The 16104-nt window shown below is 36.9% G+C and overlaps 1 protein-coding gene across 8 annotated transcripts in view; it reads right to left on the reverse strand.

The window, feature by feature from the left end:
* The window catches only part of LOC137032079 (sorbin and SH3 domain-containing protein 2-like), an 82076-nt gene that overhangs the window by 42575 nt on the left and 23397 nt on the right, over positions 1-16104 (reverse strand). For 4 of the 8 annotated variants that reach the window (XM_067403604.1, XM_067403605.1, XM_067403599.1 and 1 more), the window contains exon 2: positions 4594-4649. In XM_067403604.1, the coding sequence (XP_067259705.1) occupies positions 4594-4603 (10 nt within the window). In that variant the 5' untranslated portion in view covers positions 4604-4649. Of the gene's footprint in view, positions 1-4593; positions 4650-4941; positions 5971-6093; positions 13340-16104 lie in introns of those variants that run through there. The other 4 variants (XM_067403607.1, XM_067403602.1, XM_067403603.1 and 1 more) reach the window with 4 other exon arrangements.

Genomic DNA, 16104 nt, shown 5'->3' on the forward strand with positions numbered 1-16104 from the left:
GCAATTAATAAGGCTGTGACTGAAGTCAGTTGTAGTTCTTGTGTTTCTCTTTTCTTTATTGATTCTGCTTGTTAACAGCAGGTGTTCATCACTAATGCACAATCATCACTTAATTAATTGTTCAATTATCTCCTCTGCTTTAGTGTTATTTTAACACTATTTAGAGAGGGACCATATGTACTCTGAGCAGAGTTGATTTAACTCTGGAGATTTTGCTGTGTAGGAGAAGAATATTAGTCAAGGTAAGTGCTACTACTACTGGGTCAAGTGCTGACGAAAAAGATACGTCTTTAGCATTTTTTTGAAAATGGCCATTCCACCAGCCAGGAACAGTCCCGGAGAAGGTCCGTGAGAGTGATTTTGTGCCCCTATGTGATGGCACCACAAGGTGCCGTTCACTTGCAGAACGCAGGTTTCTGGAGGGCGCGTAAGTCTGAAGTAGTGAGTTAAGGTATAGCGGTGCAGAGCCAGCGGTCGTTCTGTAGGCAAACATCAGAGCCTTGAATTGGATGCGAGCAGCTACTGGCAGCCAGTGCAGACTGACGAAGAGAGGAGTGACGTGCGCTCTCTTCGGTTCGTTGAAGACCAGTCTTGCTGCAGCATTCTGGATCAGTTGCAGAGGCTTGATAGTGCATGCTGGAAGGCCAGCCAAGAGAGCATTACAGTAGTCCAGTCTGGATAGAACAAGAGCTTGGACAAGAATTTGTGTGGAATGTTCCGATAGGAAGGGTCTAATCTTCCTGATGTTGTACAAGGCAAATCTGCAGGACCGGGTCGTTGCTGCAACATGATCTGAAGGTTAGACAATCATCCATCACCACTCCAAGGTTTCTGGCTGTCCTGGAAGGAGTGATGCTTGAAGACCCAAGTTGAACTGAAAGATTGTGATGAAGTGTTGGGTTTGCACCGATCACAAGCAGTTCCAGTATTACAGTAGGCCTATTACAATTTAAAATAACTGTGTACTATTTAAATATATTTGACAAAGTAATTTATTCCTTAGCCTGACGTGGTCATACTCAATTCTAGTCAGAATACGAGTCTGATACTGCTCCATTGGGCTTTGATTATGGGGGCGTATTTCAACCGATCCAGGAAAGACCTACAACCAATCAGAGCTACAGAGTAAGTGATGTATGTTGAGCGACGCATAGTTGTCAACAGAACTCTTCTTAGCGACCATCGGGGCCAGCTGATAAATCAAACGTTTGCCGAATCCCGTAGGAAGGACGGCAAAGACATCTTTCCAATCTACAAATGCCTTGATCGCGGTCCTCTGTTCTTCTTTTAAAATTAATGCGCTGTCGATATCTTCTATAACGGACGCGATGGCGGAATCTACACATCTCAGTTCTTCAACAGCCATCATTGTTATAAACTAATTGACCTTTTGCAAAGACTCGTCCCCCTTAGTTACTGTTGCTTTGTCCGACAAGCCGTGGTGCTGTCACGCCACACAGAGTGGAAAATACATTGCGGAGCAAAGAAGAAACTGACAACACATCGACAGACGAGACAGAGCAGGTTACTTATGATATTAAACAAAGTCCCAGCTTTCAAACTGTGTAGTTATTAAAAAAAATTCAAAAAATAAAAAACGTTTTGTGGCTCTTTAATGTGTTGTGATCATGATCGTGACAGATTGCTGTAGCGCCTCAGCTCAAGAGGCTCGTGAACCGATCATCTCTTCCTACTAGTCCATTTATAGCATCAAATAAACATGAATGAACATGAGAATGAATGTTTTTTCAAACGCGGAAAGACGTCAATATGCACAATTTTTCAAGTTTAACTCCACCGATGTAAATCTTCTAACTCCTGACTGCTTTGTTGGACAAAATGGCGGATGCGGCGTTCTGATTGGTTAGATCGCTTGTCAATCAAACTCCCCAAGCTCTCTTTGATGACGTGGGTGGTTACGTAACCGCAGATAGCCTGTCCATCATCGATTAAAGCCCGCCCTGGCAATTTGATTGGCTCGGCCTTCTGGGAGCCGAGCATAATTACTCCACAATGGATCGAGTCCAGACCGAACTTCCCGTCCAAAAAATGTTGTGGGCGGGGTTCGGGCTGGCACCCAGGCTATTTATTCCTGTGATGCAAAGCTGAATTTTCAGCATCGTTACTCCAGTCTTCAGTGTCACATGATCCTTCAGAAATCATTCTAATATGCTGATATGATGCTCAATAAACTTTTATGATTATTTTCAATGTTGAAAACTTTTTTCTAATATACAAAGCTTCTGTAGCATTATACACTACCGTTCGAATGTTTGGGGTCAGTAAGAATTTTTATTTTTATTTTTTGAAAAGAAATTAAAGAAATGAATACTTTTATTCAGCAAGGATGCATTAAATCAATCAAAAGTGGCAGTAAAGACATTTATAATGTTACAAAAGATTAGATTTCAGATCAACACTGTTTTTTTTTTTTACTTTCTATTCATCAAATAATCCTGAAAAAAAATATTGTACACAAATATTTTGTACAAATGTACACATTAAATGTTTCTTGAGCAGCAGATCAGCATATTAGAATGATTTCTGAAGGATCATGTGACACTGAAGACTGGAGTAATGATGCTGAAAATTCAGCTTTGCCATCACAGGAATAAATTACTTTGTGAAATATATTCAAATAGAAAACAGTTATTTAAAATTGTAATAATATTTCACAATATTACTGTTTTTACTGTATTTTTAATTAAATAAATGTAGCCTTGGTGAGCAGACGAAACTTCTTTTAAAAACATTAAAAATCTTAGTGGTTCCAAACTTTTGGACTGTACTATATGTTTGCTTTTTTAATTTCGTTGTGTTGTGCACTACTGGGCCACCATAATAATCACACTTAATTAACATGTTAAATTGACAGGCTTAATTTAAAGATGTTAACTGTCTCGCACAGGCCAGTGTTTTCTGTTCTTGTAACTCTGCTATGAATATACTTGAGGAATATTCAAAGTCAGAGTAAGTAAAAAATTTGGGGGGTGGGGGGTTGGGGGGGTGAACTATTCCTTTAAAAAAAATATATATATATATATATACACACACACACACAATATAGAAAAGCCTAAATCTATTGCCCCTGTTATCTTCTCCTGAGAGCCACAGAGTCAAAGAGACAGACAAACTTAGAAAGACAAATATGGAACAGAACAGATGTTGCGAACACATGCAAAACAAGTACGCATGCAGATGCACACATAAACAGAACACTGGGAAGAAAACCCATCTAAATAACTTAGAAAGATGAAACAATGATATGCAGAAAGACATTCTAAAAACTCTATTTCAAAGATCTTGTCTGTTAGACAGCCCTGCTCCGTTACTGATACCTGCAGCAGCGTACAGGTTGGGTGAGCTCTGGACCCTCTTCACAGGCCAGAGAGTGAGTGACAGGGATGCTCTTTTATGAGCACGTCCTCCGCTATCTGGAGTATGTTTGTTTGCACACACACACACGCAGAAGCATACATGCAAAACAAACAGAAAGCAAAGCACATGCATTGTAAATGCAGCATTATATATATTGCACCAAAAGATAATAGATAAAAAAGAAAAGATTTTTTAAAAAGTAAATAAAATGAAATGATGTACAATATTGTTCAAAATTTTGGGGTCATTTTGATACCCCAATTTTTAGAATAGTCATGTATTATACCAAATTTAGATGTGTTAAACTAGAAGTGGTGCTCTGCAGACGATTGGTGTATGACTCACGAGATGTGCTCTCTAATGCTTTCGCAGTACTTTGATGTAATTCACCAATTGGTGTGCGCAGCACTGCTTCAAGTCGAACACACCTAATGACATTGTATCCTAACAAAGCATGAGATGTGAACACATTTGGGGCCAGATTTACTAACAGCTTGCACCAGCGCAAACCCTCTTTTGACAGTAAAAGTGCACATTTAATGCTCAAAAAAGCATGTCTTAACCAATTTTGCAACATGGCTGCAATTGTTGCTGCTAGGATGAGACACCGCAGAGAACAGAGAGCACGTGGTAGAAGGGAGAAAATATTTTCCACTTGTATTAATTTCTTTGGAATGCCAGAGGAATATGTTATCCGTATTTTACATGCAGCAAGTTGCGCCTGTGTCGCACCTGATGAGCATCAGCTCTGCTTACTTGCGACCCAACACTAATTTGTGCTGCTCTTGGTAGATTGCATTGGTAATTATATAAATGATTTGAGTCTGTTCTTTATTTTGCACGTCAGCAGTAGATCACGTGCAAAACTCCCACTCCCATTGGTGCATTTGTGGAATTGCTAACTGTTAGTAAATGCAGTAATAAAACTGGTCTGAAATCCAGCTCCATATTTTCCAAACTGAGCAGTATACAACACAGCTTAATGTGTGATATATTATAACATATCCCACAATGCAATGTACTTGATTTGACCTTTTATTTAAAATATGAAGAAGAAGAACATACTTCACCTCTTTCTGATCTCTTGACAAAATATCTTATTAGACTACCAAATGTTATGACATTTTTACACAAAATCTGATTACAAATGGACAATAATGATGCACTAATGGCAAAGATTATTATGCAGGTATTTTAATAACGGACTTACAGTACCTGTATTCATGATGATGATCTCCACTGATCTGTGTTCTGAAAAAGGACACTTTCACCTGTAAAACACATCAAACCATTTTTAATGTCAAAATCAATTCTTCTAGATCTAAATAGATGCTAAAAGTAAACCTTATTTTGAAAAATGAATTAGCATGCTAATTTATTAGCATGATCTCTCTATGTTGTTTAATGCCCATTACCGCGTGCTAAAGTGCCTAAACTGTTTGGTGACCATGTGTTTTTACCTAGCTGTTCTATGACTAGCACAGGTTATATTTATTCTGTGTGACAGATATAGAATTATTCTGTTTTAAACATGTTTGATGTGTATCAAATGGAGACACAGACCTTAATATGGATCCATGACAGACAACAGCTAGAAACGGTGGCGTCGGTGTGTGCCCACTTGTAGTAATACTCTGACTGACACCAGACAGTCTGGACACCAGGAATGCTCTTGCTGTGCCTGCTATGTGTTAATTTTACAGTGTGCTACACACATATTTCACTCTCTCTCATCACTATCAGTATTTGCAAATATGAGGTGTGGAATGTGTGTGGTGGGATAATCATAGCATTTGTATCTGTCTCATATGAATACTAAATAATATTGCTCAACAGACATGTTAGCCCAGATAACAAAAGTTCACACAGCCAGTTCACACAGAACATATTTTTGAGGTTAAAAAGCAGGTCAGTGGAATGGGGGAAAAATGCAGGGACAAGAGATTAATTATTTTAAAGTTGAACTTTTATCATGAGTGCCGCGTTTTTAGAATGCTGTATCGTACAAAACACTGCAAAAGACACGAGGCGCAATGGTCAAAACGTCCATCTAGCATGCATTTACGTAGAAAAACCATGAAAAAGTAGCACAGTGGAATGGAAAAGCACATTCTGTGTGAACGGCCCCTAAGAATATTTTGCTAATGTTCCCAACAAAGTTATGTTTGAATGTTCTCTGAATGTTTAAAGAAAAAAAAAAAAAACATTTCTTGGTTATGCTAACATTAAGGAAACATACAAAAGTAACAAGTATAACATTGAAAAAACATTAGATGAACATTCAACTAAATCGTTTCAGGAAAAAAAAAGTTACAAATAATGTTTTCGTGCTTTTTGAGAACATTATTAAATAGCAAATAACTTTGAAAGAACATTACTATGGAAGAACATTTGTTCATACCTTTAAAAGAACCTTGCCAGAATGTTATCCAAAATTCTGAGAATGTTCCCTGTTCGCAGGAACATGATAACGCAGACAGTAGCAGATAGAAATTATGTTGGGAAATTAATGTCACTCCACTTAAGAATAGCAGTCGATGATTTCCAAACACTCCTTACAATAACTGATAATGTGTCTCTCGTTCACTGAGGCTAACGGGGAGCAGACATAATGGAAAAGAGAGGTAGAGAGAGCATAAGAGAGAGAGCATTTAAACATAAAAATAATATGCAGTTGTCAGATATCCCTTTGCCACTGACAGATTTATAACTTACCAAGAAAGATGTGTTACACTCAGGGAGTGAAAACGCTGTCAACACTATTTGTGTCTCAGTAACTGAAGCTATGGCATTCACTTAGTGGCTATATGTCCATTTTAATCATCCTCTATACCTTGAAACTAACGCAGAAAGCCTAATGAAGGATTTTCGTAACATGCTGCATGAACCAGCTAATGGCGTGAAGTTTCTTCCTCGAATTGTAGGGCCTAAAATAAAGACACTAAAAGCACTTAAAATAGTCTGTAGTGCTTCTTTAAAAAGAATGAGTCTCTGGGTTATCATGAAAAGGAAGCAAAACACAGACTATTTAAAGATCATCTACACTATCCAGACCAGTTTACTATTTTATTACCAAGTGTTATTCCCAAATCACTCTCATGGAAATGCATAACTATTTTACATTTTGGTGAATTAGTAACAAATTCAAATGAATTTGTAAAATTACATTTTTATGTTTTCGTACAATCTGCTTACACCCCGCTGAAGGTTTGGTTTTTGGGGTGGATTTTCAGGGTTATTTTTTTTCTAAAAATTGTGTTTTCATATGACTTAAATTGTACAAATTCACAACCAATTCATCAAAATGTAAAATAGTTTTCTCATGAGATCGGGTTTCATAGTTCAGAAAACTCAACGGCATATAAATTGACATTCATATTGCACTCTGACTAACAACATTAATTTTTCTTATTTTTCAACTCCTTCCCAGCATCCACCTGACTTCATTGTGGTGTATTTATAATTCCAACCTTTACACAATCTAATTCCCAATGGTTAAAATCAAGTCCTGTCCATCGTGCCTTAAAATGTTTTATTCTGATCCACAGCTGCAGCTTAGAGCACCTGATTAGTTACTGGCAATATTAGTGCAAAGCCCTCTGGGTGTACTTGAGTGTGTCAAACATTCAATGCCATCTGCAGCTTGTGTTAAAGGGCAATTAAGCTGGCATTTCCGTTATGTAATAGACAAGCTGCCACGGCTGTGCACTTGCCCATGAATACTGTAATTCTCTATTGTTTGACAAGGCTCAGATGGAAGATATTTCAGATGGATTTGTGGAACAAATAGCCAGAATCAGCTCAGTAAAGATTTTGTCAGTAGCTTTGAGTGTTTGTTTGCAGTTTTCTTGAGATTTTCTTAGACTCTAATAAAGTTAGCCTTTGCCATTTCCCAGCATATACATGCAGGCTTTGACATTTCACCATTGGTTATTGGTAACACACACACACATTTATGGCCTCTTAAATTCTCTCTTTCACACACTCACACTGCCTTTGGAATGTCGGCACTATAGATCAGCATACAGTGACAGGACAGTACATGGATAGTGTTTCAATGGGCAGACTGGAGGCGTCACAACAGCTGTACAAGCATATGATGAAATATACGCTAATGTTCAACAGTTTGGGGTCGGTAAGATTTTTCAGTGTCTTTGAAAGAAGTCACATGGGACCTTGATCCTTTAGAAAAAAATTCTAATATGCTGATTTGGTGCTCAATTGCCATTATTTATTATTGGTACACAATTATTAATAAAGGTTCTTATTTTGTGGAAACTGTGATACATTTTTATAGAATTCTTTGATGAATTGAAAGTTCAAAACAACAGCATTTATTTTAAATAGATTTTTTTTTTTTGTATTATAAATGTCTTTACTGATAGTTTTGACCAATGTTATACATTCTTGCTGAATAAAAGTATTAATTTATTTCAATAAATAAATAAAATCCTACAGACTCCAAACTTTTGTCTGGTAATGTATATTTTTCCAATTCTGAAGAGTTAGATAAAGCAGTGTTGTCTCTTGTATGATCCAATTCTCTAGGGAAAAGTAAAGTATAGAAAGCAATATGACAATCTTAAACCGTGAAATCCATTATACATTTCTGGCATGCTTCTCAAAAACGTGCTCGTAACTGCAGTAAACTGATCTGATAGCTGATTCAGAGGGGCTCCGAAAACCATGAGAACATCAATATGCACCACATGATAGAAAATATTTCACATTTGACAGCACTACAGATTTATTACATTTAGATCAGTCTCTCCATTAAAGGGATATTTTGTTAAAAAATGAAAATAATTAACTTGTGCCTTTCTGTATAAAAAATGTCTTTTTTTATTTTTTTGCATTTATTTTTTGGGTGAATTATTCCTTTAAGCCTCATGCATTTACAATGATTCATCATTATTTAAGAATATTTGGCAGAATTTGTAAGTATGTATAAGCACCTATTAATGCCATGTAATTCTTAATAGAAACAGCATTAGGACTGTTATGTACTTAATCAAGCATGACCTGTATTGATGATATTTTCTTAGGAGGCACAATAAAGAATGGCCCCTAATAAGCAGTGACATTTAATCATCTTTATATGACAGAACTGGTGGCAGAGAGCATGTGTGCGTAATAAGGTCATATTTTATCCCATATATTTATAACAGCCGTTGAGTTAAATGTAGGACGGTGATATATTACGAATCTGCTATGTCTACAAGTGAATGTGTGTGTGTGTCTTGTAAGCATAAATAAAATCACTCTGAATAGGCCACCATCGACCGCCAAAGAATTTGATTTGGAATATTTTTAAACCACCATGACAGATTTAAAGGGGCCAGAGAATTTAAGTCAGCTAAATAAATCAACTCTGCATAACCTGATGATAGAATCTACAAAACAGGGGAGGACAGAAATCAAACTTGAGCTGGAACAACAAAATGAATGTTGATGTTCAGCCAGATTAGCTATTCTATCTAAAACTAGTGGGAGTGAGAGAAGGAAGCTATAAGAGATTGTTTTGCTGTTGTGCGTGTGTGTTTGTGCCATTAGAGAGATGTGGAGGCCGTGTGGGTTTCTAAAGTTATACAAAAGTTCTCATTAGTGAACTACTGGATGCCCAAATGAATGTGCGTTTCTAAAACTTCTTTGTAGATCCTTTACGCTCCATCCCTGCCCAAACCACAGACTCTCTGCCTCCCTCTGTCAGAGATGCTGATTCATTAGTGGCTTCAGCTGTAACGCCACAAACCACATTCCACTTCCTATTAGTGCAATGAAGCGTCTGGTACAGTATACAACATGTAAACTACACTAATGTTTTGAACTAAACCAGATTTTTCAGATCAGAGTTTATGCTCAAGCAGTGTTTTTTTATGAACACAATGCTAAATGCTAATAATAACATAATGCTAAATGCTATAGGAAGGAGCTTAAAAAGGAACTTTTTATTCTTTTTCTGCTCAAGGAAATTTCTATTCATCAAAAATATTCATGAAAAAAGGTTTCCACAAAAATATTAAGAAGCAGAACTGTTTTCAACATCGATAATAATTATATTAACAGGTGATCAAAACAATAAATACAACTGACACTGTTTATTGTTTAATGAAGGTTTAGAGGCAGGAAATGAACAATGTGCCCATAATATTGTTGTGTACAGGGAATACTGCCCTATTGCCTACTTTACCAGATATATTTCATAGTGATTGAGATCGAGCCATCATCAAACAAACAATATGTTAGAGCAAATTGACAAAATTATTCTAGAAAGTACTTCTGTTGGCAGTACTCCAGTACTGCAGAGTGATTTATTATTTATTTTCTTTTTTAAAGTGCAATGTGGTTTACAGTAGAATGCAGTAGATTATATTTATTGTATCATGTGGTTAATTATGTGACACAGGCCAGTATGGTTACACGAGGAACTCGGAAAGCAATAACGCTGTGAAATAACACAGAGCTCCATCAGTCAAGTTTAATTCAGTTTGGTGCAGCCTCATATTATTTTAACCGTTATGATTGGAACATGATCCAGATTCCTGCTACTGTGACAGACACAGAAAAGCCTACACTGGTGAAAGCCACAACCACAAAGAGATTTTGCATGCAGAAAAAAACCTTCATAAATCATAACACAGTCAGTCCATGTGTTATATTCATTTTAAAGTAAGAAACATGCATTCATTGCAAAAAAAAAAAGTTAAAAATAACTAAATTCAATGAATTCAATAATGTCTTGTTCAAAGGATTTTTACTGGAAAACAAGACAGAATACAGATGAAGTTAAGACATTTTGCAGTGCACTTACTTGAAAGGGAAGACCTTGAAAAAAATATGTGGTGGAGATAAGGTGACTCTTTCTTTAAGGGAAAAGGTCATGACATGCGTGGCGGGCACACTCGCAGACTGTCGCCACTTAAGAGTATGTGTGTGCGCATGTGTATAAGTGTGTGTGTGAGTGTGTACGCTCCTATTTAAAGCTGTACAAGAAAAGAGCAGTAGATAAACTGCTTTAACTACCAGACTCACCTATCTGTACAGTTTTCATTCTTTGATAAGTTTGGAACAGGCAGTTATGTCTGGATGTGAGTTACATTACATTTATTTTCGCATTAAGTCAATTTTGCCAGTCACCAACCAAACACATACCACTTAAATACAAATTCAGTTCAATTCTGAGGGCAGTATCCTTCCATCAGAAGTCCATATATATCTGATTGCAGACATAGCATGTCTCGATTCCCACCAAACACAAGATCTATCCAAATAAGGAAGAATTCAGTTTGTTTTGTCTCGGAGCTAGCTTCTGAAACAGTGCCAAGATATTTGCTTGGTACATATTTTTTGGGATATTTGTCAAAGCCTCATAACTTAAAAACGTTGCGTCAGGAGTTGCAGAAAGGAGTTTGAGGAGACTCTGGGTGGTTAAATACCAGCTGCTGTTGCTGGGTCCAGACTGCTCTCTTGGTTTCCCAAATGACCACAGATATTCTAGTTAACTGCAACCAGGCACTTCTGTTTCCCTGGAGCTTTACCCTTATGATCTCCAAAACAAAACAAGACCATAAAGGCTAATGAAACACTGCTGGTCCAAAAGAGTGTTTTCAGATAAATTAAATCCAAAATAATGATCTGCTACAGTCTTTGTCCCTGCTGCTGTGTTAAACTAAATATAACCATTTAAAGTTGTGATTTACATTCTTTTCACAACTGTAAAGTTACTTTTAGGTGCAGTGCAAATCCGAATTTCTAAAAGTCAATATGAAATCAAAATTGGCCCTACTGACTTTCTTACTGCACATCCCCGGTCTTATTGTGGGCAATTTCCAAATTCTCATCAGTGCACAATGTTCCAAATGGACAAAAACTGTGTGTGTATTTGTAATAAAAATATAACAATTTACTCTACTTTTGAAACCTGAATTTTCCTCTCCAATTCCATTCTAGAACGTACAGCCCACTTTTCAAAATTCAACCAATTCCTAATGGATACAATCAAGTTACGTCCTACATTTTTTGATATGGAATATCCTGTTTCACTCCTAAGTGTGTTAGATTACAAAAGCAAAATGGGTGTAAAGGCCACTCGATGTTAAAGATAGTCAAATTAACATAATGCATGTCTTTGATTGGATCCGATGTTATTCATCCAATCTGATTTTAGATCTGAAATATGTTACAGAATAGAATAGAATAGAATAGAATAGAATAGAATAGAATAGAATAGAATAGAACTGCTCAATGTTTCATTGTATTTTCTACTTTCTTGCATGCACACTCAACACATGGCAGGGACTCTTGAAGCCACTGTACTGTAGGGTGATATGATTATGTAATTCAGCATCTCCTCAGAGCATGTAAGGCCTGATGACATATTCATCATGATAACCTGTTACTCTTCACAGAGTTGACAAAATATTCATGCCTAGGGTAAAAAAGGGATGATTTGATGAAAAGGGAAATTAGGGAGCTTGGGGACAACAAAAGCATGTCAGACAGAGAAAGAGAATACAAATAAACAAGTACTAGCCCTGAGCTTTGTAAAATCTAATTTGGTGAAATGAAAAATTATCAAATTGTATTATGCAGTAGAGGAAAAGGAATTAATATATTTTAGCAGAATATGAAGAGGATGAAAACAGGGAAAAAGAGAGAGAGAGAGAGAAGGGTGATTAACCAAAAGAAACCACAAGGACAGAGAAATTAGAAATTCAGTGAGAGCCTGTGGCATGCAGTATTATGTAAGATGAATGAGTTCCTTCGGTGTATGATATTAACAAAATTCCTCACACACATACACACCACAGCGTAAACTTCATTAGGGCTCAGTGCTAATTGCACTAATTGCTGTGGTTTGTGTGCACCATGAAAGACAATAAGAGTTTGGCTCATGAAAGGAACATGAACAATATCTCTTTTATTCATACACGCACAGGATGGGTTTTGTGGTATGATTTATAAGTTGTTTTCTCATGGGGACAGAAATTTTGTCCCGACAGCATCAAAAATTTCAGGTTTACTATCCTTATGGGGAAAGATTATACTATCCTTATTCCCCACAATGTAGGGAATACATGGACCACAGACACACAGACGCACATGCACACACACACACACACACATGCACGCAAGCACCAAACAGAATACTCCACAGACTAAAGTCTAAATGTGTAGATTATTGTTAAAACACAGTGCAATACAGTGTTTCTGCTTTGGCAAAACACAAAGGTGTGAAATATTTTGTTGTCTTCTCATCTATGTACTATGTACACAAACACTCCTTACTTGAAACTTACTTCAGATGGGAAAGTCCTAACAGTCACTGGACAGTACAGGCCATCACATGCTTAACTTTGATCACAGTAAAATAGGTAGACAGAGGAAGCCTGAACAGAATCACCTGCAATCCATCCATCATACTTCAGTCTGTGAATAACGTCACCCAGCCACTCCAGTCCAAATTCCACTGATATGATGAGTCTAAATATAAAGCCCTGCACCTCTGTCCTGTCTGAAAAGCATGCTCAATCATCAACAAAAATACATTTCTACAAGTGTTTGGAGGGCATACTTTTGATTCAACTGATAATACTTAACTACCGTTCAAAAGTTCGGGATCAGTAAGATTTTTTATTTTTGTTTTAAAGAAGTTCTTATGCTCACCAAGGCTGCATTTATTTGATCCATAATACAGTAAATTTTATGAAATAGTAAAACAATTTGAAATAAGTGTTATCTATTTTAATATATTTTACAATGTAGTTTATATCCCATGATGGCAAAGCTGAATATTCAGCAGCCATTACTCCAGTCTTCAGTGTCACATCATGATCCTTCAGAAATCATTCTAATATGCATACTATTTTTTCAGGATTCTTTGATTAATCGAAAGTGCAAAAGAACAGCATTTATTTGTAATAGAGTGTATATATATATATATATATATATATATATATATATATATATATATATATATATATATATATATATATATATATATATATATATATATATACACACACTATGTTGACAAAAGTATTAGGACACCCCTCCAAATCATTGAATTCAGGTGTTCCAATCACTTCCATGGCAACAGGTGTTTAAAATCAAGGCATGCAGACTGCTTCTACAAACATTTGTGAAATAATAGGTCGCTCTCAGGAGCTCAGTGAATTCAAGCGTGGTACCGTGATAGGTTTCCACCTGTGCAATAAGTCCATTCATGAAATTTCCTCACTACTAAATATCCCACGGTCAACTGTTAGTGGTATCATAACAAAGTGGAAGCAATTGGGAACAACAGCAACTCAGCCACTAAGTGGTAGGCCACGTAAAATCACAGAGCGGGGTCAGTGCATGCTGAGGCGCACAGTGAGCAGAAGTCACCAACTTTCTGCAGAGTCAATAGCTACAGACCTCCAAACTTCATGTGGCCTTCAGATTAGCTCAAGAACAGTGCGTAAAGAGTTTCATGGAATGAGTTTCCATGGCTGAGCAGCTGCATCCAAGCCTTACAACACCAAGTGCAATGTGTCGGAAAAAGTGGTGTAAAGCACTGTTCTCTGGAGTGACAAATCATGCTTCCCTTTCTGGCAATCCGATGGACGAGTCTGGGTTTGGCGGTTGCCAGGAGAACGGTACTTGCCTGACTGCATTGTGCCCAGTGTAATGTTTGGTGGAGGGGGGATTATGGTGTGGGGTTGTCTTTCAGGGGTTGGGCTTGGCCCCTTAGTTCCAGTGAAAGGAACTCTTAATGCTTCAGCATACCAAGACATTTTGGACAATTCCATACTCCCAACTTTGTGGGAACAGTTTGGGGATGACCCCTTCCTGTTCCAACTTGACTGCACACCAGTGCAAAAAGAAGAATGGTCAAAAATCCCCATAAACACATTCTTAAACCTTGTGGAAAGCCTTCCCAGAAGAGTTGAGGCTGTTATAGCTGCAAAGGGTGGGCCAACTCCATATTAAACCCTACGGATTAAAAATGGGATGTCATTTAAGTTCATATGCATGTAAAGGCAGACGTCTAAAAACATATTTTAAACAGTTCATGTGAATTCAGTGGTTCTACCTTAATATTATAAAGCGACGAAAATACTTTTTGTGTTCCAAAAAACAAAATAATGACTTTTCAACATTATAGTGATGGGCCGATTTCAAAACACTGCTTCTGAGCTTTACGAATCGAACGGGTGATTCGGAATTGATTTTGAAATCGGCCTTCATGGATCTTGTGAGAGGAAGTACCATTGCTGTGAATGAGCCATTGGATTTAATCAAAATATCTTAATTTGTGTTCTGAAGATGAACAAAGGTCTTACGGGTGTAGAACGACATGAGGGTGAGTAATAAATAACATTATTTTCATTTTTTTGTGAACTAACCCTTTAAAAACATACTAAATGTTTTATTAAAAACATAAAAATGCAGATTGTTTTCTGTGATAGGTAGGTTTAGGGCTAGGGGTAGTGTAGGGGGATAGAATATACAGTTTGTACAGTATAAAAACCATTATGCCTATGGAATGTCCTCATTTTGATAGCAAAACAAACCTGTGTGTGTGTGTGTGTGTGTGTGTGTGTGTGTGTGTAGGTGTGTGTGTGTGTTTGTGTGCCTGCATGCCCTGTTTGGCCAGGTTTCTAAGTATTCCCAGACCACTGAAACTCAAACTCACTGTGTTCCCTTTTGAGGCCTTTGTTGTGGTGAGAGCCACAGAGCTTAAACAAATCACACACAAACAGAGGAATGAGGAAGAGTGGGAAAATACACATAAAGAGCCGGTACACACATCCTTCCCATTTGCTGTATCTCTACTACACAAACACAGAGAAAGTTAAAAAAAAATGTTGGTGTAGGTTAAGTTTTTTTTTTGTTTGTTTTTTTCAGAAAAATCATTAAAAATGGCAGAATTCCACCTGTTCCTGGGAGAAAATGGGATGCTGTATTCGATATTGGGTGCAGGTGTGCACGTGTGTTTGTGTGTGTATAATGCTATCAGAGATCTCACTTTCTATGTACTTTAGGGGTGATAAGGTCAAGGTGACCTCATCACCAGAACATACATTCCAGAACATACAGTTACATACTCCCCATACAGAAATAAGACTAAAGACAGAGACAGCTCTCATCCGATAGCATTTTGTGCTCCCAATGGACTTTCGAGAAAGTTTGTAAAACAATCTCAGTTTTACATTGTTTTGTTCAACTGAATGTGACAATGTTAGAATGGACTGATTTATGCCGCAATTAGTCCTCCTCGCTTTTCATGAATGAAGGCCAAAATTAAATAAAAATAATAATAATATTACTTTATGGAACAAATTGTAAATATCTAAACAATTAACAGTGCATGCAAACAAGTATAATTTATCTCATAAAATGAAAGAATTTCCACATATGGGCAGATTTATTTTTTAAAAAAGTCTTTTGGTTTTGTTTGACGTCTCTGGTCTAAAATGCAGGCTGACTTTTTGTGTTCTATTTCTAGGAATGTGTTGGGCTAGAACCACAACCTTGTTTTGACGCTGGCTTTATTCTGTAATCGAAAGAAAGAAAGAAAGAAAGAAAGAAAGAAAGAAAGAAAGAAAGAAAGAAAGAAAGAAAGAAAGAAAGAAAGAAAGAAAGAAAGAAAGAAAGAAAGAAACTCATTAGCTATGTTTCCATACAAAAATTCTAAAAACGTGCATAAATTGAGGCTGATATTTTTTATCCAATTGGACG

The sequence above is a fragment of the Chanodichthys erythropterus genome, chromosome 12 (assembly GCF_024489055.1).
Source record: "Chanodichthys erythropterus isolate Z2021 chromosome 12, ASM2448905v1, whole genome shotgun sequence".
Lineage (NCBI taxonomy): Eukaryota > Metazoa > Chordata > Actinopteri > Cypriniformes > Xenocyprididae > Chanodichthys > Chanodichthys erythropterus.